General features: G+C 50.7%; 11 protein-coding genes across 11 annotated transcripts; 7 read left to right on the plus strand and 4 right to left on the minus strand.

The window, feature by feature from the left end:
* Positions 1–12: 12 nt before the first annotated feature.
* On the minus strand, positions 13–2305 carry HO173_004280 (uncharacterized protein; the record flags this gene model as incomplete). Its single annotated transcript, XM_037306204.1, has 5 exons — positions 13–164; positions 235–792; positions 845–1094; positions 1141–1268; positions 1318–2305. The coding sequence occupies 5 exons, from the start codon at positions 2303–2305 to the stop codon at positions 13–15; spliced, it is 2076 nt and encodes a 691-aa protein (XP_037166714.1).
* Positions 2306–3475: 1170 nt separating this feature from the next.
* On the minus strand, positions 3476–5481 carry HO173_004281 (uncharacterized protein; the record flags this gene model as incomplete). Its single annotated transcript, XM_037306205.1, has 3 exons — positions 3476–3869; positions 3929–4395; positions 5455–5481. 3 exons carry the CDS (start codon positions 5479–5481, stop codon positions 3476–3478), a joined length of 888 nt encoding a protein of 295 aa, XP_037166715.1.
* Positions 5482–6352: 871 nt separating this feature from the next.
* Positions 6353–8266, plus strand: HO173_004282 (uncharacterized protein; the record flags this gene model as incomplete). Its single annotated transcript, XM_037306206.1, has 3 exons — positions 6353–6861; positions 7007–7737; positions 7800–8266. The coding sequence occupies 3 exons, from the start codon at positions 6353–6355 to the stop codon at positions 8264–8266; spliced, it is 1707 nt and encodes a 568-aa protein (XP_037166716.1).
* Positions 8267–9585: 1319 nt separating this feature from the next.
* Positions 9586–11199, plus strand: HO173_004283 (uncharacterized protein; the record flags this gene model as incomplete). Its single annotated transcript, XM_037306207.1, has 1 exon — positions 9586–11199. One exon carries the CDS (start codon positions 9586–9588, stop codon positions 11197–11199), a length of 1614 nt encoding a protein of 537 aa, XP_037166717.1.
* Positions 11200–11786: 587 nt separating this feature from the next.
* On the plus strand, positions 11787–12065 carry HO173_004284 (uncharacterized protein; the record flags this gene model as incomplete). The annotated part of the gene is made up of 1 exon (XM_037306208.1): positions 11787–12065. The coding sequence occupies one exon, from the start codon at positions 11787–11789 to the stop codon at positions 12063–12065; it is 279 nt and encodes a 92-aa protein (XP_037166718.1).
* Positions 12066–12979: 914 nt separating this feature from the next.
* HO173_004285 (uncharacterized protein) lies at positions 12980–14648 on the plus strand (the record flags this gene model as incomplete). Its single annotated transcript, XM_037306209.1, has 6 exons — positions 12980–13437; positions 13490–13800; positions 13869–14026; positions 14081–14258; positions 14312–14436; positions 14487–14648. The coding sequence occupies 6 exons, from the start codon at positions 12980–12982 to the stop codon at positions 14646–14648; spliced, it is 1392 nt and encodes a 463-aa protein (XP_037166719.1).
* An 80-nt stretch (positions 14649–14728) lies between these two features.
* On the minus strand, positions 14729–16659 carry HO173_004286 (uncharacterized protein; the record flags this gene model as incomplete). The annotated part of the gene is made up of 5 exons (XM_037306210.1): positions 14729–15932; positions 15982–16109; positions 16170–16280; positions 16333–16467; positions 16519–16659. 5 exons carry the CDS (start codon positions 16657–16659, stop codon positions 14729–14731), a joined length of 1719 nt encoding a protein of 572 aa, XP_037166720.1.
* Positions 16660–19050: 2391 nt separating this feature from the next.
* Positions 19051–21077, plus strand: HO173_004287 (uncharacterized protein; the record flags this gene model as incomplete). Its single annotated transcript, XM_037306211.1, has 6 exons — positions 19051–19077; positions 19132–19186; positions 19234–19472; positions 19530–19639; positions 19695–20938; positions 20989–21077. The coding sequence occupies 6 exons, from the start codon at positions 19051–19053 to the stop codon at positions 21075–21077; spliced, it is 1764 nt and encodes a 587-aa protein (XP_037166721.1).
* A 122-nt stretch (positions 21078–21199) lies between these two features.
* HO173_004288 (uncharacterized protein) lies at positions 21200–22447 on the minus strand (the record flags this gene model as incomplete). Its single annotated transcript, XM_037306212.1, has 1 exon — positions 21200–22447. One exon carries the CDS (start codon positions 22445–22447, stop codon positions 21200–21202), a length of 1248 nt encoding a protein of 415 aa, XP_037166722.1.
* A 250-nt stretch (positions 22448–22697) lies between these two features.
* Positions 22698–23342, plus strand: HO173_004289 (uncharacterized protein; the record flags this gene model as incomplete). The annotated part of the gene is made up of 2 exons (XM_037306213.1): positions 22698–23117; positions 23283–23342. The coding sequence occupies 2 exons, from the start codon at positions 22698–22700 to the stop codon at positions 23340–23342; spliced, it is 480 nt and encodes a 159-aa protein (XP_037166723.1).
* Positions 23343–23433: 91 nt separating this feature from the next.
* Positions 23434–24106, plus strand: HO173_004290 (uncharacterized protein; the record flags this gene model as incomplete). The annotated part of the gene is made up of 4 exons (XM_037306214.1): positions 23434–23575; positions 23624–23631; positions 23691–23755; positions 23809–24106. The coding sequence occupies 4 exons, from the start codon at positions 23434–23436 to the stop codon at positions 24104–24106; spliced, it is 513 nt and encodes a 170-aa protein (XP_037166724.1).
* Between the last annotated feature and the right edge of the window lie 70 nt (positions 24107–24176).

The raw sequence follows: 24176 nt of genomic DNA on the forward strand, positions 1-24176 counted from the left end.
TTCCAAGAGTAATCACTGCTGCCATGACTTTCTACTCGACTGCAGCAAGTTGCCCACATTGATGAAAGAGCCCGGTCCACCGTCTTCGCTAATCATATCCACAAGCACCACAGTTTGTTTATACACGCGTTCCAATGCTGTGGAGGATGATTTGCCCAGGGAGACTAAGGTTCTTTGGTGTCAGCACGTTTACCTCACTCTAAATAGCTTCCCGTCTGGAAAGAGGAATCTTACCCAAGATAGCACTGTTCAGCCCCTCCGCAAGCGGCACCCTCTGCTCGCTCTCCAACAGTTTGCCTTGCGGACTCTTCCTCGGATCTGGATATGAAAACATCGAGAAGATATCCGTAAAGGTGTCCGTCACATGCTTCCTTCGATCATCCTTGAACTCATGCTTGAGCTCTTGCCCGTAGCGTATTATGACCTCTAGCAACGTCTGATACTTCAAGCCCCAGTTGTCCCCTCCGGCTACTTCTTCCGTATCCATCCGGTCCCAGTCGTCATTGTTGTGATGGCCGCCGTCTTTACTTGTGATAGGCTCATCAAGATCCATGTCGGGTTCGAAGCCGTCGTCTGAGACTGCTGTTGAGTGGCCGTTTGTCGTGGTGGACTTGGTCTGTTTGGATGTAGAATTGTCGAGGAAATCGGTACTTTGGCGCATCATCTCTATGAACTTGCGGCAGCGGAGCTTGAAGTAGATCTGGTGATTGTCTTGTAGGACTTGCGGGTAAAAAGCGTTGGTGAGTTTGATGGCTTTGTCGATGTCACCGTCGAGGATGGCCGTGCGGATCTCTAAAAGATGATCAGTGGGGTGAGTTCGTGTGATATTCGGGATGACTCTTACGTTGCCTGTTCATAGCATCGTGGTCTTCTTCTACGGACAGGTAGCCCTCCAACTTCGATTCGGATCCGCCTCTCAGCGCTGTTGCTTCTGCTCGTACTTCACTTGCAAACGCTCTAGCTGTTTCCACGTATCCATCGTGGGAAAGGTACTGAGCCACCAGCGCCTTACATAGCTCGTCTTTGTTTAAGGTAGGGTGTAGATTCGATACGTCCGCGGCGTTGATTTCGTCGATGATACTCTGTCTCTCGCGCTATACCCTGTGAGCTTCTTCCTCACAATACGGAAATCTAACGTACTGAAACCATTCGATCTATATCGAACATGAAAGGTCTTTGACCAAAGTTAACACTCAGATGGGCGTGCGGCCGTTTCATGCCCACGGATGGGTAAACCTTGACGTCTCTGAGATCCCGAAATGCATTGCCTTCAATTCGATTCAGCAAGTAGACGCAGGGTGACGAAGACTCACTTACCTTGAAAAACTCCATTCTTCGTAAAGAAGGCGCAACCCTTCATGAAATTGACACCACAGCCTATGACATCTCCAGACGTAAATGTAGGCCCATAAGGCTTCCCTGGAGTTGCAGCACAAAACGATTTCCCATCATCTCCATGATATGCCCAGCTCTCCGGCTCCCAGCCTGGGAGCTTCTCTAATGATGCACTCGCGCCGGAAAATCCAACTCCAATCATGCCCTCCTTGCCTCTGGATATTATGCTAACTTCATAGTAGTAGATACCGCATTGCGCAGGCATTGGGTTGTCCGATCTCGTAGAAGCAGCCTCGTGGTCAAGAGTCTTCGCAGGTCCAACAAATTTGACGTCCTGGCCATCTGCTGATATCTCCAACCCCACATTTTTGTCCGTTTCAGCCCATTTCGAAGGTAGTGGTGTCACTCCGTCATCCTCCACTTCGGGTTGACGTTCAATGATCTCATACGTCATACCACGATGTGAAGGTGCCATTTTGTGTAAGCTGACGCTGCTGGAGCTGGTTGAGAGAGATCCCGGTTTGGAAGAGCGAGTAAGCAGTTCATCGGCCTGAGCTGCCAGCTTGGCCTTATGTGCAGCTTTCAATTTCTCCATGTACTTGGACTCTTTGAGATACGATGGCTCGAAGAATCCCAACATGCCTCCACTGCCGGATGCACTATAGCTTTGACTCGGAAATCGCGGACTTGAGAAGCTGCCTCCTCTTCCCCACGAGCTTGGGATATCCATTCCTCCTTCCACACGCGTATCAGGATCAGAGATTGGCTGAGGTATCCTTGACGGCTGATCTAAGCTTGTAGAGTGCGTATATGAACCTGTATTCACTATGCGCGGTAGATGCCCAGAACTAGATGAGATCCCTGCTGTTCCGGCGGCTACTGATGCGTAAGAAGATCGCCGTGGCATAATACCAGAGGTCGGGTTCGAATATGAAAGGTGTGGAGCTCCAGGAGAGCCTTCGTTGGTCATTTCCAGGCTCCTCTGTCAAGAGGACAGATGACCTATTTTCCCACCCTTCTTTTTCCCAGTCGATTCCCTTGATGAAATATGCTTCCCGTGCTAAGCTCCAAAGGAAGTTGTGAAGGTGTGTAGACTTCTAATGCTGTTAATGGAATGGCTACCTCGAGGCGAAGGCGCCCTTCGTACTCCCTATGACACTGGGATCTGCGCTGTCATCTTGTCAGGGTAGCCCAGGTATTTTCCGGTCGAGAGGTAGAAGCGGCAGCAGGAACCTTTCATGATGAGTGATTTCGGCACTGGTGGTGTCTAACGCGTATTGCTGCAGGTGTAACTGTAATTGTACCTTGTACTCTACTTGTAGGTACTCGGATCTACCCCCGCATCCCCGATGTCATGCGAATGTACCCCTTATCACGAGCTACGAAAAGCATGGGGCACATTTAATTAACTTCGATGACGATTCTAGATAACAAGAAAGGTAATACTGGCTCTATGTACCGCTCTGGTGATTCTTTGATTCGCATAGCAGCGTACTTTCGACTCCTATGTGCTGACCGTTGCAAATTGAATATCCCCTCTCACCATCGGTCCGCCCATTTCACCCTTTAGAATTCTATTCCTGTTCCACAAGAATAGCAGCGCCTGAAAAACATTGCAGTAATACAGTATTGGTCGCCTTTGAATGAGGTTGACGAAACTTTAGCACCAGGTAAAAGACACTAGCGCAGGCAGTCCAGGTTTTGATCTGGCTCTCACAGAATGGCTGAAGCAAAAGGCTCCTGGAGATTTGGCAGCTCGGACACTGGCATACACAATCGCCATAGATAGGCTTGTGGCCCAAGCAAGTCAGTCCGCGGTGGTATGTTGAGATAGGCCTTCTAATTGTATGCAGTTGTGAAGACATCACTTGCAGAAAGGTAAGAAGACCAAGCATGTTGCGTGCATTGTGGGCCTCAAATGTCAAGAGAAGAAGACGCCGTGTCTATCGAGTACATGATGAGGGTTCCTCGCAAACTTGTTTGCTTTTAGCGTCAATTCGAACAAGTACACATAAGTAAACAGTATCCTAGGGATGCACACACTTAAACTCCGCGCTATGCTGGCAACGCTCACACAGGAATTGAATGCATTGCTGCATCGTACATGCCCGAACGACGATAGCCAAGGTATTCCAGACCCTCAGGCAGGTATGGCAATTGCAGGAGCCGGTGAACTGGCGATATTGGAGGGGTTGACGGCGGGACTTTTGTCGCTACCGATGTTGCTGCTGCTGTTCTCTTTACTCTGACTGTTAGGGGTGCCTTGCCCACTCTCGGCTTCCGAACCGAAAGCCTTTGCTGTTGGGGCCTTCCATGACGGTATTTCCCAGATCCTGCCAGTGAATGATTTGACACGAAATCCAGTCTTCTCCCACTTTCGACAAGATTTACTGGTCCGATCAAGGGCACGTAGTCCGGCATTGATAGCACCTTGATTGGCTTTGGGTCCAAGTTTGTGGCTGGTGCCTGCACCTGGGCCTGATACTCCTTTGGCAAGTCTCGCAGCAGCGGTGCGACCGTCCGGCTTTCCTTCTCTGTGATGGGTCAGTGATGCCGAATGACGACAGCAGTGGGAGTGTAGCGAGGCTCTTACGGTCTTGCCCTCTTTCTTGGGGGATTCTTGGGCTTGTCTTTGTCTTCGCTCTCAACGCCAGCTCCAAGCTCTCTCTTTACGCCAGGCTTTGGCGCTGGCAAAGCCTCTTGCTTGACATCTTTGATAGGTGACGATACAGGTCCGTTCTCATTCGATGAAGGTGTAGTTTCTGGCTCTGACTTAATAGGCGCAGAGAGCGCTGGTTCATCCGGGGGAACAGTTGTAGATGTTGACAGAGGTGACTTTTTCGGCTGGCTTGGTTTACGAATAGCCTGCTCATGAGGAAAGCGAGACAGTTTATCTTTGGACAGTTTGAGGTTGACAACTTTGCTTGGCTTTGATGGTTTGATGGGTCTGGCATTGGTTGTAGCCATAGGCGTAGCAGTAGTTGGTGGAGTTGAGACTTTCGACAGCGTGCTGGAGACACGACGAGGGGCAGTCGCAACTTTGGAACCTGGAGCCATGATCTTGTATTGGTCAGTCACTTGTCATCAATGAGGAACTTTTGTATAGTCACGAGGTCTTCTCGTACCTTTGGTTGCCAAATTGCGACGCAAGGAGGTTTGGCGGCGTTAATGGGTGGGAGGGGTGGTTGGTTCTTTGTTACGTGGGAAAATCCCCTGGCCTTGCGACCGGTGAAATTGGTCAGGAGAAGGAAGGCGAAGGTGTTAGATGATTATCGTCTTGCTTTTCCCGTCATGGATGCGATTTCTGGACGAGGGAATGATTTATTGTAGCGTGCTGTTATGTTGGTGATAGAAGGAGAGTTAGAGGAAATGGTGGTGATGGGTGTGGTGTGAATGGAATGGTGGCCAAGGATAAGGATTGGTTTGGGCCATCGTGTTCAAAGATGGAACCTTGATTATCCTGTGAAGGGGCCTTATTCATAATGGCGCGGTACGCTCCTTTTTTGCGCGAGGCGGGCGTGCTGTGTGAGAGAGGAACATCCACAGAAGGCTGGGCCGAAGCCAAGCCAAGTCAAGCCTTTAAGCCTAATTGAGCTAGCTTCAATCTTCTCCTTCTCCGTGAACTCGGGAGCTGCTCTTTCCTCGGAGCTCATCCATCATGCTTGCCTGCACCTGCCTGATTACCAGACATAACACATACTGCCGTTGGCGGAGTTGTCTCGCCTGTGAGGCGTCATTACCACATGTCGAAGCTCAACCGGCCTCTACTTCCAGAACACTGGCCCTTGTTGAATACGCCTGGGAGACCTCTCTCCTCCCAGACTGCCTGGGCGGCTCATGAAAGCCATGCAATGGCTTCGCGCCGGGTCTAATAGCTACAACCCTCTAGAGCTTTGCTTCACTAGATCCCATCTTCAACTGAATCATTGAATGCCTTATGCTCTCACATTGCCACCTGAAATAAGAGGGACCACTGGCCGATACTCTGCACCAAGATAGCGGAATGCTCGAGGGGTGGTGATACAATGTTGCACAGGGTCCTTATGCAGGTCCACGTGGATCTCATCTCCATATCGTTGCCATGAAGTTTTAAAGAGCTGGCAACCGGTGGGGACGAACCGCGGAAATGGCAACGCTGCTCGTCATACCAATTGGTCACAACTACACGTCTCAATCTCTTCTCTGCTTTCAAGGCAGGTTATAAGGTTTCATTGAAAGGCCTGCTTATTTCTTGCCTTTTGGAGTCTGTGCTTCTGCTGGATATGTGCCTCTCTCTCGTGATCCCCAGGAATGGGAAATTTCCTCCCGAGAAGGCATCTCTGTGTACGAGTATCTCACCAACACTTGGCGCAATCAACGCCCACCAAGCGCTTAAAAACGGAGCAGTACTAGATCGCACCTGAAGGCTTCATTGGGGCTCGTATGGTAGTACACGGGCCAGAGCCGCGGTAATGACAGTCACATACTTTTGACGGGAATGAGGCGTTTTTCTGCCAGGCCCAATGAGCAAGCTCAAACAAGGACCTGCTTGGGCAGGAAGGTGACCTGAAAGATCTGATTGTGGGGGGGGGAGGGGCCCTCGGGGTGACCTAAGTCTAACGCCCGGGAGTCCCTCACTACTAGAGTACTAGCCCAAAACAACTGTTTGCGCCTGCACCAATCACAGCCCTTGCTCACCCATCAGCTTTCAAATGTACTGTGCTAAGTTCAGGAGTCAAAGAATTCTGACTTCCTATTATTCCAGCTACAATGCGCTGCCATTCATCGCTTGTCTGACGGATTTGTTCTGCTGACAAGTACAAGGTCTCGTCCTTGTTCTTTATTGGCTGGTTATGAGGCCTTTGGTTTTCCCTAGAATCCCGCCACGTTACCCATACATTCCTCTTATAAGAGTGCTACCCCCTTGATACCAAGTTGGAAACAACTATCCAGTCTTTCCTCTCTACCACACTCTTTTTGCTCCTCAGAATTTTCACTCTTTACTGCGTGTGCTGACTTTCGCGCAACACTCCTTACCATGTTCTTCCAGCATATCTCTCTCTCAGCGCTGTGCGCCACCACCCTCCTTGACCTGGCATTTACCTCATCTGCTGGTCACGCTGTTCACCGACACCACCCTCGCATGCTTCCCAAACCTGATACTAACCTAGTCGTCCTTGAGCGCAGAGCTGTCGCCGGCTCAGTCGACATGCCAGCGGCCGATTTCAGTATGCTACAATCCGAATTTACCACCTTCAGCACCTGGATGAATTCCTGGTTCAGTTCGACGGAGTCGATGCAGCAACTGAATCAAGAACTTCAGAATCATAACGGGTTTGTCAACGCATGGTTAGAATCCGCGTTGAGCGGCTCAGCGGCACCGGCACTTCCTCCGGCTGTACCTGTCTCACGCCGGACAGACTCCGGATCTGTAGAGATCTCTCAGGCTCAACTGAATTTGCTTCAATCGGAAACTACCACTTTCATTTCGTGGATGGGTGCTTCCACCAACTCATCGATGGCTAATACCGATGCCATTAAATCTCAGTGAGTAGTGTTTCCCCAGCCATTTCTTTCTGATTTGTATTGCATTTTGAGTTGCAAGAGGTGTCGCTGGAGTAAACACTCCTGGGACATGTTTCACGACACGATTGGTTCCCAGAAGAGATCTGCTAACTGGGAAATTGTATAGGATCAAGACCCAGTTCCAAGCTTACCAAGGATGGGTGACTGCTTGGTTGGCTGCTGCGACACCAAACGGCGCATCTGCTTCTGCAGCCCCGTCTAGCCCCACCCCATCAGCACCGGCCTCGACCCCAGTTACTGGTCCTGAATCCCCGAGCTCTGCTGTGACTGTCGTTTCTCCTACGCCATCACCGGCCTCCACACCATCATCTTCATCTTCAAGTGTTGCAGCAGTCGGGTCAGGTGCTGCAGCTCCCGCAGCTACTCCAGCCTCATCCCCAGCATCAAGTGGTTCTTTCAACGCTAAGGCGAAAGATAACGTGGCAGTCTACTACGGTCAATCGCCCGCTACCAGTCAAGTCACGCTGGCGAAATTGTGCTCCGACGATAGTATCAATATAGTCATTCTAGCTTTCTTGAGTGAATTCTTCAGCGCTGGTGGATTGCCGACAATGGATTTCGGACCCGCTTGTGGGGGGCAGAGCTCTGAGATGGAAGCTAAGGGCGCCACCGGCATGTTGGAGTGTGGACAAATGGCTACAGATATTGCTACCTGTCAGAGTTCCGGGAAGAAGGTCCTCCTGAGTTTAGGCGGCGCTACTGCGCAAACAGCCTTCACGGGCGATGATCAGGCGAAGACGTTCGCATCTACGCTTTGGAACCTCTTTGGTGCTGGGACGGGCTTGGATGCAGCTCTACGGCCGTTTGGAAAAACCACAATCGATGGTTTTGACGTTGGTCAGTTTATTATCGAATTTATCTTCGGCAGAGTGTTCTTCGTGCTAATTTGGAGTTTACAGACAATGAGGATAAAGACCAAACAGGCTATGTCGCCTTTGTCCAGGCTCTCCGCACCCAGTTCGCCACAGATAAGTCGAAACAGTACTACATCAGCGCTGCCCCACAGTGTCCCCTTCCAGATGCTTCCATCCCCGTGGGCGCGATGCAGCTCATGGACTTCGTATGGGTTCAGTTCTACAACAACGGCGTTTGCGACATTGGCCAATCCGGCTTCGTTGACAGCTTCACAGCCTGGAGTAAAAACATAGCGGGGGGCCCTCAATTATACATAGGCGCCCCTGCCTGCACGGCTTGCGCTGGCACCGGATATTTAGCTCCGGACGCGGTGACGTCGGCCATCAAGAGCGCTACGGCGGCCAACGTGCCCAACATGGGTGGAGTCATGCTCTGGGATGGATCTGAGGGGATGACCAACACGGCCGGTGGACAGAATTACAACCAGGTTGTAAAGGCGGCGCTTGGATGACCTACGAATGATGATGAAAACATGATGAGCAAGCACTGGAGGCCTGCACTCTCGACGAGCATCTACGATCGAAACGTCTCACTTCTTTTACAGTCGTTTCTGGATACCCCATATTCGCAAGTTTCTGCATCTTCTGCACGATTTCTGGGCTGGGTCCGGAATTTTTCTCTGTCATTTCTAGAACATATGTAGGGGCTCTTCGCTTCACGAGCAATCACAAGGAGGCTGGGTGTGATCGATGGCTGAGATCCTGAACCCCGCCTCCATTCCTCCCGGCGTCCTTCGCGCATCAACGGACCTCAGCTGCGTATCCAAAATTCTCTTGCTGCTAACGATGGTTGATTATTCGCAAATAGCTGCGTCCGTTGTCTCCTATCATATTTGTCAGCTTTACGCTTTTGGCAGAAGGTTCTTGACACGAAGCCATTTTTACCAACGTGTTTTTTCATTCAGACAGATGAATGCTGTTCCAATACCGCAACAGAGAGTAGAAAAACCATTCATCTTGTGCCCACCATCAGTTACTTTCCCATCTTTCAGCGATCATGACATTATTGCCCGAGGACATCGGACCCTCATTCTCATCCGCCTTACCTGAAGTAGAAAAACCAGTGTATCCTTCCCGCCGATTAGTTTTTCTTCTCGCAAATTCTCCACGGACGCACGCCGTCTCAGTCTACGACTCAGACCCATACAACTTGAATACTCTATCTCACTCCATCATCCCCGTACCGTCTGCCCCAGCAGCATTGCCAACGTCACAATCTTCCACCATCTGCACCGCATCACCGCCTTCTCATCCCGGCCCTCTGAGCCAAAGCAGCGGTCACGGATGGCCGATCCTCCGAGCGAGAAAGGTCCATCGCGACTGTGGACCAGACTGGCACTTCGCTTGCTGGACCAGCTAATCGAGGCCGAGATGTGGGATGAAGTGTCGAGAAGATGCCGGCGCGTTGTGATCGATCCATGCACCGTTTGAAGGACGGTCTGTCTTCGCCGATACCCAGCTTTGAGGGCTCTCAGACCTCCATGTTGGCTAGGGCTTTGTTTGGGGGGCTGTCCCGTGTCCGGAGCGGGTTTCCACTGTTTGGGACGGTCCTGTGTCTGGAAAGGCTCCGTTTGAGGTAATAAGGGTGCATAGGGTGCTGTGATGACCCTGGTGGATCTTTATAGCCGCCCTTTACACGGATACGTTTGTGGTGTTGTGTTTTATATAACGAGTTGGTTTCTCTGACAAGGATTTGATATTCTCAGGGTTCTACTGTTCTTTTTCGTTTTGGAACAATTGCTCCATTCACTCCCTTGCAGATGGTACGAACATGAAGTCCTTCAAGCGCCCTCTCTTTTCGTTCTCGCTCCCTTCGTCACTCGATGACGATCTGGAGCTGGTGAAAGGTCTGCTGGAGAAAGAGACCGATGCGGCACTCCCATTGCCGAGCAAGCATGGCACTTCCACGTCGGCAGTGGGTGGCCGGTTCACTGGGCTCATCCAACGATTCACAGCAGCACTCCTTCCGCACCCAATAGCCCGTCGCCTGGCACCCCACCTCCACGGACCGCCACGGATCCACGCGACATCCTACCTCGACGGTCTCCGCGGCATCGCCGCGTTCATCGTCGTCTTGCATCACTACACCAACCTCGTGACCCCCTATCTCGCCTACTACAACGTCGACGCCGCAGAAACGAGACCGTCATCGATACTCCAACTCCCATTCGTCCGCGTCATCTACTCCGGGCGGCCAATGGTGCACATCTTCTTCGTGATCTCCGGCTTCGTTCTGTCCAAGAAACCGCTCAGACTAGCACGCACCCGCAACTACGGCGGTCTGCACACCACGCTCGCTTCTTCCATCTTCCGCCGTGGTCTACGCCTCTTCCTACCCGCCGCAGTATCGACGTTCATCGTGCTGCTCCTCATCCGCGTCGGATGGTCTCGACAGCAGCCGATCGACGGTGGGTTCGTTGCTCAGCTGTGGGATTGGACGGGAGTCCTGTTTCGCATTACGCAGGGGTGGCGATGGGATATCATGCAGGAGTTCCGATACGATATGCACACTTGGACGCTTCCGGTTGAGATGTCGATGTCGATGTTGTTGTTCGTGACTATCACAGGTCTTTCAAGGTGCGAGTCGTCGACCCGGCTTGCGCTGATGGTGGCGTTCATGTTGTACTGCTTCCTTAGTAGTCATTGGGCAGCTGTTGAGTTTTTGGGTGGTGCGTTTATTGCAGAGGTTGATTTGATAGAGGAGGACAAAGGTTCGGAAAGCCCATCTTACCTTGGGTCGACCGGTCTGGAAGAGCATGCCAGCGACCAGGTCGCTCCTGACTCGACCTCTACATCTTCCACGGTGCCAAAAACGCCGAGATGGGCCGCGGTAGCTTTGGCTGTCTTCTGGTCTTCCCAACTGACAGCAGCGCTTTTCCTCTGCGGGTGGCCGAATAAAGAAGTTGAACAAGCCCCCGGACTAGCCTGGCTGGCCGAACATTCCCCAGATCCATACTACTCATGGGGCTTGGACAGCGACTTAATGGATTGGAGAGCTACCCCATGGTACATAATCGCTTCTCTGCAAATCGTATTCGCATGCCAACAGCTGCGTCCTTTGCAAAGATTCTTGAACATGGAACCGATTCAATACCTGGCGTCCATTTCATTCGCTCTGTACCTCATGCACGGGCCACTTTTCGACAGCCTTGGTAACAGAGTTATGGATCCGATCTGGGACTTTGCCGGCGTGCCCGGAGGTAGAGCTGGTGTGAGGGAGGAAACCGCGAGTGCTTGGCAGCTTTTCTTTGTTTGGATGGCAGGTGCGGTAGGCTTGGGGATACCTTCAGTGTGGGCGGCTGATCTGTTTCGGAGATTCATAGATCAGCCGTGTGTGGAATTTGCGAGGTGGTTGGATGCGAGGTGCGTTGGAGGAGAAAGTTGATTGTACATAGAGCTACCTCAGTCTTCAGAAGAGATTAAAGCGTTGAGCAATGGATTTTAGGTACGTCTTGCTTTGTCACTGTGATGGTACTAGACACTGTGAACAAAAATATATCTTACGTGAAAGTTGAGCCACGATTGCTGAAAGAAGAAACCGGGCATGGTGTAAGAAGACAGCCGAGGAGAGAGCATGGTATGGCATGCGTAAACGTATTAGAAGTAGGTATTTGTAGACGCTAACAACGGCAGAGATGATGCCGGAGTGAACTTAGACCCCACAAGATATCTGTATGGTGTCAGGATAGCATGGAATCGCAAGACCGAGCATCTCCATAAGGTCGTGGCGTCAATCGCTCTACTCTATTTCCTTTCCGCAGAAAACGTATCCAAGTCCTGGAGCAATTGCAATTGCACTGACATTGTCCATCGGAACCCCTATCTGCCATATTCGCAGACGGAATGTCGTCCCGGCTGAAAGGAAAGATGCCGATTAGAACAGCAAGGATCCCCCTTCGTTTGTCCCACTGAACATCCGCATCATATCCTATAACCCAAACTCTTTCGAGAAGAACAAGGCCACATACCCACATGCCCAATTGCAACACGAAGCCTCAGAGCTCTCATCTACTCCCTCGTTTCGCAACGGCAACACACGCTTCCGGCGCTATGTTCAATTCCACGCCACAGTCCGTAAACGGCACAAGCGCTCATATACAAACCAAAGCCTTGCAGACCGACCTCAACAGTTCGACAACCTCCGCCACCGCGCCCGTCGCCAGCCTGACAGGCGTAGGTGACTACAGCGGAGTCGATTTCAACGCCTTCTCGGTCCTCGGTGATCCACTAACCGGCGGCATCGCTTCTTAATCACCGGGCAACCGTGCAGCTTCTCAGCCCGTGCACCATCATCTGAGAGTGAATTCCGAAAGCAAGCATCTCACTGAGTGGTGAACCAGGCATCGTGACCGACTCCCAACAACAAGCCACCAACGGAACCCCAACCGTGACGCCGGTCGCGCCGTACGTCTACGTTGAGCTTGAAGATTGCTACTGTCGGTTGCGCTCTCCACACGGGCGAAGACGTGGCTAGCACTGCAGTCCGATGTACGATCGCTGTCGCTGGCTTCACAGAGGGTTCGGATCAGGAAGTAGCTTTGAGCTTCCATCACATTTACGCCGCCTTCATTGGCTGCGGCGCCCGTGTCGATGGAACGCGCAGTGTCGCCGGCGACAATTTTGGCGCAGAGGATAGTCAACGTAACGATTGTGCAGGATGATCCGTTGACGCAAGCGTTGCTGATGGATAATGTGCACGGGTTTCTGTCTACCTCCTAGGATCTGTCGATTTACTCAAGGGCGTTTCTACATTTCTGCTATTTTCCAAGTCCAATTTCTTTTGGCCTTCACCTCAACAATTCTTTGTCTAGAAGGGTCGTTTGCGGAGTTATTTGTAGTGCTCGTCTTTGTTTGGTCATGTCGCGCTAGTGGGATTCTACTGCCATCATCAGCTACTGTCATCGCGAATAGCAGCGCTCATACCTCTGGATCAGATTCCCCAATTGGTCTTCGCTCCATCTCCAACGCATCACTTATCTCTTGCCAATCTAAAAAGGCCGGAACAGAACCGGCCTCACCCCTCTACTGTGGCCGGAAGAGTTCCGGCCAACGGTACATATACCCAGATTTCTCCCGTTCGCACTATTCCTCCTTCACATCTCCAACGCAGAAAACATTTTCTTGGCAAAACAGACCCAGAACGAATCATCTCGCAAACTTCGGCAATGGGTTCTCTTGCCGCACCTCCAACCTTCCCTCTCCCCAGCACCATACCTACCGATGACAAAGAGTTGGCGAAGCTAGCACCCTTCACTGTCTCCCTCCCCAACGGCTTCCTTCCGTTGTCTCTCCCACCTACAACCCTTCCTCCGTCCTTCTCCGCCCTCTCTTCTCTCCTCGCTCGCATGCCCATCCGCACCGCAGCCGGCGACCCAGGCCTCCTCGCCACATTCAAACTGGGTGAAACGCTGCTGCGCGAACTTCCAGATCTGACAATTGAGGTCGACAAGGTGAAGGATGACCTGAGGACGGTAGGGGGTCTGTATAGGGATTACTGTTTCCTGGCGAGCGCGTACCTGCTTGAGCCGTGTCACGAGCGCCATGTCAAGGGCGAAGGGTACGGACTGGGGCGACAGAGATTGCCGGCCGTGCTCGCGAGGCCGTTGGCCAGAGTAGCGGAGATGTAATGTCGTCGTCTGACTGTACTCCTGACACCAATTTAACGGGTTGAGCAGCTCGGGCTTCAAACCTTTCATGGAATACGCCGGTTCCTACGCCCTCTTCAACTACCGCCTCGAAGACCCAGCACTCGGCATGGAGTACGGCAATCTCCGCCTCATCCGCGCATTTGAGCACGGCCTAGACCAGTCGAGCTCGGAAGCGGGCTTTGTGCTCGTACATGTGGACATGGTCCAGAATTCCGGGCTTCTGGTCCAGGGGGCGGTCAATGCGCTATCAGCATGTGGAGATGGCAATAGGAAGGCATTCAATGCTGGATTGGAAAGTTTGGTGGAGGCTATGGTGAAGGTCAATGGGGTTATGGATGGTAAGCAGATCCTTTCCAGACCTTCTTGTTGATGGAGAGAGATGAATGAAATTGACATTGTCTGCGAGGTATGTGGAAGAAGAGCAAACCAAACGATTACAACAGCTTTCGTACCTTCATTTTCGGCATCACGAAACAGTCGATGTTCCCACACGGGGTTGTGTATGAAGGCGTGAGCGAAGAGCCAATGTCTTTCAGAGGAGAGAGCGGTGCGAATGATAGTATGGTGGGTGCTCGATAAGAAAGGTACTCGTGACTCGATGAAATTGATCCAAAGCAGATCCCGCTATGTGACAACCTTCTGGAGATCAAAATGCCAGAGACACCACTCACGGATATCCTGAGCGACTTTCGCTCGTACCGACCTGGCAATCACCGCCAATTTTTGCAGTGGGTCAAAGATAGAGCCCAGGACGTTGGCATCCGAGTCTATGCTATGATGGACAGGCAATCTGCAGGTAAGTGGCGAATGGAAGGCCAACCGTTTCTAGTGCCTAACCCTTATTCGCAGTGTTGTATCTCCATGCTCTGAACCAAGTCCGTGACTTCAGATGGCGACATTGGTGCTTCACGAGAGAATACATACTGAAGAAGACGACCCATCCGACTGCCACCGGAGGCAGTCCTATAGTCTTGGTAAGTCTGAACGGTAACTAGTGGCTTCTCTGACTAATACTTTTCAAAAGTGGCTCCCCAACCAGCTCTTCAGCGTGTACGATCAAATGATGGAGGTTGACGGTGCTAATGGTGGCCTGCCAGAATGCGGAGACATCATGAATCTTGTGCGTTCGCAGCGCAAGACGTTGGAAAAAGAGGTCGATAGATATTGCAGCGAGCGTAGCGGTTGAGCTCTGTCTTTCACTAGGATTGGCTAGAGTTTAGCCGCCGGTTGATGCATTTTGGCTGTAATGGTACAGCAATGTCCTCATCAGCGCTGCTTGATCCTCCTACCTCCGCTCAAGGGATCCGGGAAGCCGAATGCGACCTTGACACCCATTGCTCTTGCGAGCTCTACAGCATCGATACTCGTAGAATGGCATCCGTCAAGACACAAATGCTCCAGCTTACCCTCAAGTCCAATAACCAAAGCCTTAACCCCAACACCGGTGACATTTGTGCATGCAATGTCGAGATTTTTGAGGCGAGGAAGGCTCCTTGCTATGAGGATTGCTATCGCATCATCTATGTTGCTTGATTTGAGAATCAAGTTCTCAACTCCCTCGAAATAACCAAGGGTGATGAGCTCTTTCAGGTTAGCACTCGAAAGAGTGATGCAGCCCCCAATATCCAGATGCGTCACTTTCCCCTTGCTCGGTAATAAGCATGCTTGGAGATCACCCAACGATAACCCAGACCATCCTGCCAGCGACAGGCGAACCATCTGGGCTAATTCATAGTCCGCGAAGCTGACTCGTTGAATGTGAGGAATATTGTGGCAATTTGCCATTGCGATCGTACGTATAGTCGACGGCAACAGTGGAGGCAGTATACCAGTCAGACGAGATATATTCAGGTGTTGAAGTTGAGAAAGGTTCGAAAAATCTATACTTAAAACAGAGGGTAGGACAACCCAACCTTGGATACTCAATGTACGGATATCAGGTATTTTGGTTAGAAGCGTATGCAAAACAAGCATGGGGTCTCCTCGTCCTCTGACTGCTTTCGAAGTGTCCAAAGTCAGCGCACGAAGTTTGGGCATGTCGACCTCCCATATTAATGTACGATTTTGTGCGGTGACGCTTTCGAATTCCGCACGCTCAAGGCTCGGGCATTGGCTAAGAAGCTGGCCGACCGCATCACAGGATATCTGACAGGCCTTGGAGATGATAAGAGTCTTGAGATTGGATGCGCAGGGAGCAGCTTCAAGAATAGTCGCGCCGATCAAGCCTCCTGGTATTCTCAAATCATTCAACCCTCTGCAACGCGTTGCGACGTAGCGTGGAATCTTCTCCGCGTTGGATCCAAACCTATCAAGGATCACTCGAGTAGTGGTTCCATTGCCTCGCTTGATGTATTTCCGAACAGCTCCCAGAGTGACAGGCCTTTTGGCGGCGGAAAAATCTAAATCGCTCCACAAGCTAGGCATCGAGATGAGTAGTTGTAGCCACGTTTTGGAGACTCTCAGTAAGCCCCTGCCAAGGATAAGCAAATCTACCTAATAAACAGACGATCAAAACTGACACTATATGCCTGAACTCAAGATATTTGATCGTCATCTCAACGAGTTCTAAGGGTAGCATCTGCAAAGGGTCGATAGCCCTTGGCGGAGCGAGTTGTCGTGCGAGCTTCTCATGCTGTCCTCGTAGCAGCTAGAAAGCATTTGTTTTTAGCACTGGCTCGTCCAGAAGAAGGCATCAATGAGAGCATACCATGATATTAGGATCCCCAGAAGACACTTTACGAATGCCCATTTCGTAGAGGTCCAGAGCCGTCTTGTGATTGCCCAGCAGCTGCAGAATCTTGCCAGTACGAAGATAACCCTGATACAGTCAGATTTTGAGCATCTTTGGGGGCGTATGTACTCCTCTGTACCGCGCAATTGCCCTTCTCTTGCTGAATCATCTGCCTGCCATCGTTCAGAGCAGCTCGAAGGTCGCCAAGCTTTGTATAGGTAGCAGCTCGGTTGTCAAAAACAGCAACAGGAGCCTTTGAACCCTGGCCGATTGCCTAAGAAAGTGATGTTAGCAGAAATTTGGAAAGTCATTGGCTGGTTGTTACCTTGGTGAAGCACTGAAGGGCGGCCTCATATTGTTTCTGGCGATAGAGGTCCTGGCCACGCGTATGTAAGGTTGACAAAGTCTCTTCGTGAAAGCTCTGAGCCATGTTCTGCCGCTCTCGAAGCTTTAGAGGCCCTTCCATTCTTGGATGGCCAGACGAGAATATTCAATGCTGTCCTAGAGTAGACGCGAAATTCAGGCCTCTTTGGTCTGCCAAGACTTGAACGCGCTGCGCCTTATTTCCGTCGGGGTTTAGAGTAGCCGTGTCACAAAATCTACCAAATCTACCGAGGCACGATCGTGTTCCCTACACCACAGACCAGCAACAGGTCTGGATCCATGCCAATGTGAAATTCCAGCGCCCTGCTACGGCAATGCAGTACGGTCAATATGTCTACCAAATCAATATCACCTTCGATTCGATGTGATTTTCAATATTTTTGATTAGGACGACAGACAGCGACTGTTGTCAACAGGCTCGAAATATGTCTAGAATTATGGAACGAAGTCATTGCCACGTTTTCGAGCACAACCTTGTAAAAAAGCCAGGATGGTAAAGATTTCAGTAGTATTGTTTTCTGCTGGTCAGAAGACTCCAATCAGGCACATCACGAGATAAGCATCTTCATACCTTCATGTTTACCATTTTTCATCTTGTCTCTGGCCAAATGCCTATGGCTCTCTACTCATCGGAAATCTTTTGCTTCAGTCATTTTTTCAACATAGTTGTGATAGTTCATTGAAATGTTCTAGCACACAGGTGGTTTGAAAAGGAGGAGAAGTTTGAGCTGCTGTTGAGAAATGAGAAACTCCTGGTTCTAACAACCAAGAGCCGTAACAAAATCTCACGTGTTTTCTCGTTAATCGATTGATCGACCAATCAACTCTAAGGAATAATCTGATTGAGTCGTCCGTCGCGAGTCCTCTTCTAAATCACCGCGATCTCGACATACTCGGGTCTCTGGCCCTAAAGCTGATGCTTCTAGATAAAGACTCATTCGCCCTTGCCGCCGCTTGTGACTGGCTTGCTGCTGTTATGGCACCTCACAAACCATCTAGATAATGACCCTACCTAGTTGTGCGCAAGGAAGGCATCTAAAGCAGATGTCAGTACCACATCGATCGGTTGCTTCTCCTAAACTTGGGACCTCTTCAGCTTTGCAGAATCCAAAGTCGACGAGCTAGTGTGGAGACTTGTATTGAAGTCCGAAACCACTCGAGCGAGAATCAAGCGCGGCTCCATCCAGGCGAAGTTCTGGTTAATACAATTGCGAGCTCCGAGCCCGAAGCGATGGAAATTTTTCCGGTTGTCATCGTCAAACTGTAGTTGGTGAAGAATAATTTTGGGGGAGCCAGCGCTTTGGCAGGAACTTGGTACGTTGGCGGAAGTTGGAATGGAACACAAGACCTGCCCGTGGGCAGAATCCGACAATTGTCTGAGATGAGAGGGGCACACATTAGTTAATATTTCTACGAATTATACCATCAATCAACTATGAAGATGACCATGTCCAATTACTCCATCTGCTAACTACTTCCCGCAAACGGTATGATCACTAGGAAGTAAATCGCGTGGGAAGCCATCAGAGACTGACGGGCAGAAGCGGAATCCTTCTTCAATAACAGCCTTCAAGTATAGTAACTTCGAATTCGGTAATAATGACGAATTCCTTTCTGAAGATTGGGCGAATCTCCTTGACAAATTTCGCCTTCTTATGAAACCTCTTGACTAGATAGCTGGTTCTCCCCAGAACGAATGTGAGAACAGCTGTTGAATACGAGAATGGTCGGCGTCGTTGAGATTCAGAATCTGGTTTAGGCATCTTATTGCCAAGGCTGGGCGTGGATCAAGGCTTGATTCGGGGAAGTTCTGGAGGCCGGCACGATAGGCATAGATGTCGCGTCATCCAGAATCATTGATACATGATAGCTAGGCAGGTGCTGTACAGACTATGTCGCTGTAGTTTGTGTGAGCTTCTTCGATTTGATGAGTGAGATCGCCCTTGAACATGGAGATGATGAAGGGTAGGCGGTCCAAAGTTTTGGTCCACCGTCACCGGGAATCAAGACAGGGTATACCCAATGATTATGTTGTAAGCAAAGTGATCAATCAAGTCTGAGAATACCCTCTACGAGAAGATTGAGATGTTGTTTCACACTGGGCTGAATCCCAATCAAGAGCAAAATCAAGCTTGGAAACCTGGAAAGTGTTACTGTCAAATAATTATGAAAGGAGTCATTCTTTAATCTCTTTCACCAACCGCTTCCTACGCCCAGTACCTTTAAAAAGGCGATGTATGAAATTCAATGTCTTTAACCGCGCCTTTGATACCATAATGTTCCAGTCGTTGCAAAGAAAACATGTCGACTTTTGCATTTTGTAACAAAACTTATACCTCGGACATAAAGAATGTTTGCTTTAACTCCGCCCTACTGTCCATCAAAGCATGCCTGAGGTAGAATCTTGTGATACACACGCCTGGATTATTACTGACCCTCGAAGTCTGATTTGTTTGTTAATTAGATTTTCATTATGTCTTCGCTTGATGAGCTGTTCAAGGTATGCTATGGAAGAGAATGGCATTATCTCTGCTCAAATGCTCAGATTCCCTAGAAACCCTCAGCACGTAGCAACAAACGAAAGCTAGAGATCAATGGACACAATGCAGGTGAGTCTTTATTTAGGCTTCTCACAGACTGAATTAATGATTCACAGATGCGGTGTACAAGGCGACAAAGACAAGCGCAAATGGAGATGTCAAGACCAACGGAAGAGCCACAGTGGAGGACGAGGTTGAAGACGACGACGATGTAGCGGCAGGCCCTGAACTACCACCGGATGAAGAGGAGCAGCTGTCCGATGATGATGAGGAAGGCAGGTTCTTTGGAGGCGGCCTTACGAGAGATACAGCCGATGTGATGGACTTCATCGACGAGCAGGATAAGGACGAGACCGTACACTTGGACGCCTGTTCTGTCAAATTGGAAACAAGACTGATGGGTGCTATACAGAAATCTGAAAAGGTCGATATAGCCTGGCTAAGGAAGCTGGCCTTGAACTTTGAGAAGAGGATATCCAAGAATACAGAACTACGAGCCAAGTTCGAAGACAAGCCGGAAAAGTACGTGCAAGGCCTCTACACATCCTGGTGAGCCTACTCTGACAATTTTTGCCAGGTTTATGGGCTCAGAAGCAGATTTAGATGCAGACATTAAAGCGCTCTCCATCCTCTCCGAACACTCCGAGCTCTACGAAGAATTCGCGAAGCTCGGCTGTGTCTCCTCTCTCGTCTCCCTACTGTCTCACGACAACACAGATATCGCTATTGACTCAATCGAAATCATTAACGAGCTTACAGACGAAAACGTTGAAGCAGAGCAAGAGCAATGGGACGCACTCGTCGATGCGATGCTAGAAGCTGATCTCCTAAATCTCCTATACGAGAACATATCGCGTTTAAATGAGGATATTGAATCCGACCGTGCAGGTATATACCACGTCCTCAGTGTCCTCGAAAACCTCTCGTCCCGCCCGTCCATTGCCGCTACACTCGGCCAGAAAACTGAGCTCCTCCCCTGGCTCCTCTCCAGGATCCGCAGACCAGAACCAACGGTCTCCCAAAACAAACAGTATGCTGCCGAAATGCTCGCTATACTTCTCCAGTCATCCTCTGAAATTGGCACCAAGGTGATCTCCCTTGACGGCATAGACGCGATCCTACAACTACTCAGCCCCTACCGCAAGCGCGATCCTGCGAAAGGCACCGAAGAGGAAGAATATATGGCCAACATTTTCGACTGCATAACCTGTCTCGTCGACCCTCCCGCCGGCAAAATCAAGTTCGTAGAAGCAGAAGGTATCGAGCTCTGCCTCATCATGTTACGAGAAGGGAAACTGAGCAAACCACGCGCCATACGACTTATCAATCATGCACTGGGAGGAGCAGAGGATGCTTCATGCTGTGAGAAGCTTGTGGAAGCGGCAGGCTTGAAACCAACATTTGGACTATTCATGAAGAAACAGGATAAAGAAACGACGGAGCATTTGCTTGGGATTTTGGCTTCTATGTTACGCTCGCTTCCAGCTAACGAAGCTCCAAGGATTCGCCTGCTTGCTAAATTTGTAGAGAAGGATTATCAGGCTTGTGATCGTCTAGTCAAGCTCAGGCGAGAGTATGCATCAAAAGTGGCGGTGATTGACCGAGAGATCGGGCAGGAGAGAGCGAGGGTCGATGCTGCGGAGTCGGAGGAAAGAGCCGATGAGTGGTTCAGCAGACGGCTGGATGCTGGGCTGTATGTTCTGCAGACGGTTGACGTCATTCTGGCATGGCTGGTAGCCGAAGACGATGGAGCGAGGCGGAAGATTCAAGCTCTAGCTGGTCGGGACGGGATTTTGGAGGACGTCAGGGCTACGCTACAGGGTCGGTCCTTGATGTCGTTCAAAGGTGGACGAATGCTGATCAACTCGCAGAACAAGTCGACATTATGGATGCGAACCCCGAGAACCCGGATTCGATGCTGAAGGATATGCTCAGCACACTCATAAAGCATCTGATCTAAGCCATAATCATACATATTCTGGCGTTATATACCCAAACTGCATCCCCTAGCTCTTTTCAAACGTCTATAAAGGGGTATTTCCAGCGCCAGTTTGCGATCACTAATCAATGCCTAAGTACCTGTCACATGCGCCACCAATGCCCCTTCCCCTCTCCCTTCCCAGCTCCTAAATCCTTTCTCATCACCACCTCCTTCGGCCTCGGCGTCCTTCTTCCCCTTTCAACCTCGCCGCTCAATTCAACCCTCAGCACTCTCTCCTTGTCTCCACCTCTTCCTGTTCCTTCCAGTTCCGGCCCTGCATCTCCCATGCCCATCCAAAGCGTGTCGCCGCTTTTCTTGATCGGGTTGGGGCTTATACATTTCTCTCCCCACGGAGGATGTTCGCCTTTGACGAACTCCATCAGTTGTCCTCTCTGCTTCTGCAACTGTTCCGTGTCCAGCTCCCGCTCCCCGGCCAACGGTGGTTTCAAGAAATCGGCCACAAGTGACAGGAGGAAGAACTGAGGTGGGAATAGCACGCACTCTCCTTTCAGCGCAGCTTCGATCCATTCTCCAGCCCACGCAAATTTCGCAGCCGTGTGCTCGACGCCGCCGTCGGGGGTTGGGATGTGCATTTGATTCGTCTGCTTTCCCAGCCTTGGTCCCAATTCGAGAGGCAAAAAGTACAAGTACATCTGCGTTGAATAGCGTTTCGGTATGTTAGCTGGTGTAAGCCATCGCGTGAATGGCACCAAGCCCTCGGTATCCATTCGCCCTCCTTTTTGTTTGATCCAGTCCGCAAACGGGACCTTCTCCGCATGCACAGCTTTTCTGCCCTCTTCTCGTTCTTGCTCGGCCAGTTCTACTAGCTCCGCCGTATTTTCCTGCTTTCGAGCCAACAATATCCCGCTCTCTTCGAAGCACTCCCGTATAGCGGCATGCCGATAGGCCGGGCTGTCTTGGTGGTGACTCGGGTCCGACGGTGGCGGTAGGTGGCCGTCCTGAGGCGAGCAATGGCCCCCAGGAAAGACGTGGGCTGAGGCGAAGGTCGACGAGGAAGATACGCGGTGGAGCAGTAGGATATGATTGGCTGCTGAGATGAGAAGGACACTGGCGCTGGGATTGGCGGGCGGTAGCTCCTTCATGGACTTGGAAGATGATGATCGTCTCGAGGATTGCTTTTTGGGAGAGGCGCCTCTCATGGCGGCTTCGAAAAAGTCTAGATCCTTTCGTCTGCGGAACATAAGATTATGCGTGTGGGTGCTGAGGGCTGTGAAATGCCGATGCGGGATCCGCGGTGAAGGAATACCGCTGTGCGTACAGGCAACTGCAAGAATTCTGGAGGCTAATTGGTAACTTCTTGGACCAATGGAAGTCCAGAGGCTGAACATAAGAAGTGAATTGACGAGTGAATGAACAATCGCTCCAAGGGGTGTGTGGAGGGAATCCGGGGAAGATCTACAGGGCCGAGGCTACTCTATCCGTGCGCCGAGGCTAGAAATGCCCCAATCCCTTCGTACGGAGATATTACCCTGCGTCACCAAAGATACTTGAGAAACAACTTCCCCCCTCATCTTTTCTTCTTTATCCTCTTTCCCCTGAAGAGCAGTTGGAGAACCCTAAGACGTCAAGACTCCCACCATGTCTCCCTCAGCACCCATCACCAAGCTTCCAGCAGAGCTCCTTCAAGCCATCGCTGACAACCTTGATATTGAAGAGTACATGGTCCTGAGAAGATCTTATACCCAGGTCTGGCAATCTCTCAAACCTCCCGCCCTTTCCAATCTCCTCAAACTCGAATTCTCCGCCTTCGCTATTGAGCACAAAGTCTTAGCCTGCCACATTTGCTGCCGACTGCGTCCGCTCTGCAAGTTCGCCGATGATATTGTACACCGAGGCATGCTCAAGCGTAGCAGACCTGAGAGGTTTTGCATTGACTGTGGGATCGGCAGCGGGTTTGAGGGTTATGGGAGTGATGATTGGGTAGCTACCCTAGATGGCGAGATGCATGCAAGATGTCCATTGTGTAGAGATGTGGGAAGCGTGGGCAGACATTGTAAGGTACTTTTCCGAGTTGCCTCTTCCTGTTCGAGACTGCTTTTTGAGTCGCGAGACATATTGGAGGAACAAAAAACCCATTGTACACCCATGCTACTCCCCAAAAGTGTCTTATTATTACTCAAATCTTGATCAATGAGTGGGAATGCTGACTCCGAAATGTGCTAGGGAGGTGGGAATCAGGAGAGGGTTGCTGTGGGAGACCTCCGTCATCTATACCAAGGATAGACTGCCAAGTCTTTCGTATCTAGAACCTGCGGTGGAGTGAGATTCGCGGTGGCAGAAGTGAATGCTTTGCAGATTCTCCTCTTTTCTAGCAATGACGAAAATCAAAAATGTCCACCTCTCGACTCAGATCTTCATTCAGAAGAACACAACAGTTGGGTCTTTGCAAAATTCTGCCAAACACTGCCGCGGGTTCTACCTTCCAATCGTCCCAAAGCAGACTCGCCTTCCACCAGGTAAGTCCATCACCGCTCTACACTCTCCTTCAAGCTGACCCTTCACAGAATGCAAAGTCTGACAGCATAGGGTTTGAGGCATCAAAAGGAGGGTCAATGACTACGATCAAGCTAGGAGATCGGCATGGGTGAACCTGGAGAAGGCCATGAAGTTGGACAAGAGCTAGGTGCTAGCGGCTGGTCTTTAAATGCCATATCGGACGTGATATCAGATGCGAGCTCACAGGAAGTAGCTTTGGCGAGTTGGTAGATGAAGTTGCCTATGCACTTCAGTCTATGAGTCTCCTCAACACTCGCTACTTCGATGGAGACCCCCCACTAACACGGTGGTTGTGGACTATATCCGACGACGTCCGCATCCAGTTCCAGCACACCTTAATGAAGGCCGTCTCTGGGGAACAAGCCGCTGCTAGCTTTGGACCCGCTTTGGAGCCTCCATATGTCCTGCCAGATGACGAGCTCATGACTGAGTTTGATACCCAAATGGAGACGGCAGATGTCAGGGACTGGTTCAAGAATGAGGTGTGGTGACTCCTGGGTTCGGACGTGTTACGGGTCAACAAAGCATGCGACCCATCCCCACCTTCAAGAACATCCATTC

This window comes from Letharia columbiana (assembly GCF_014066305.1).
Source record: "Letharia columbiana isolate WasteWater2 chromosome Unknown Sc0000011_s2, whole genome shotgun sequence".
Lineage (NCBI taxonomy): Eukaryota > Fungi > Ascomycota > Lecanoromycetes > Lecanorales > Parmeliaceae > Letharia > Letharia columbiana.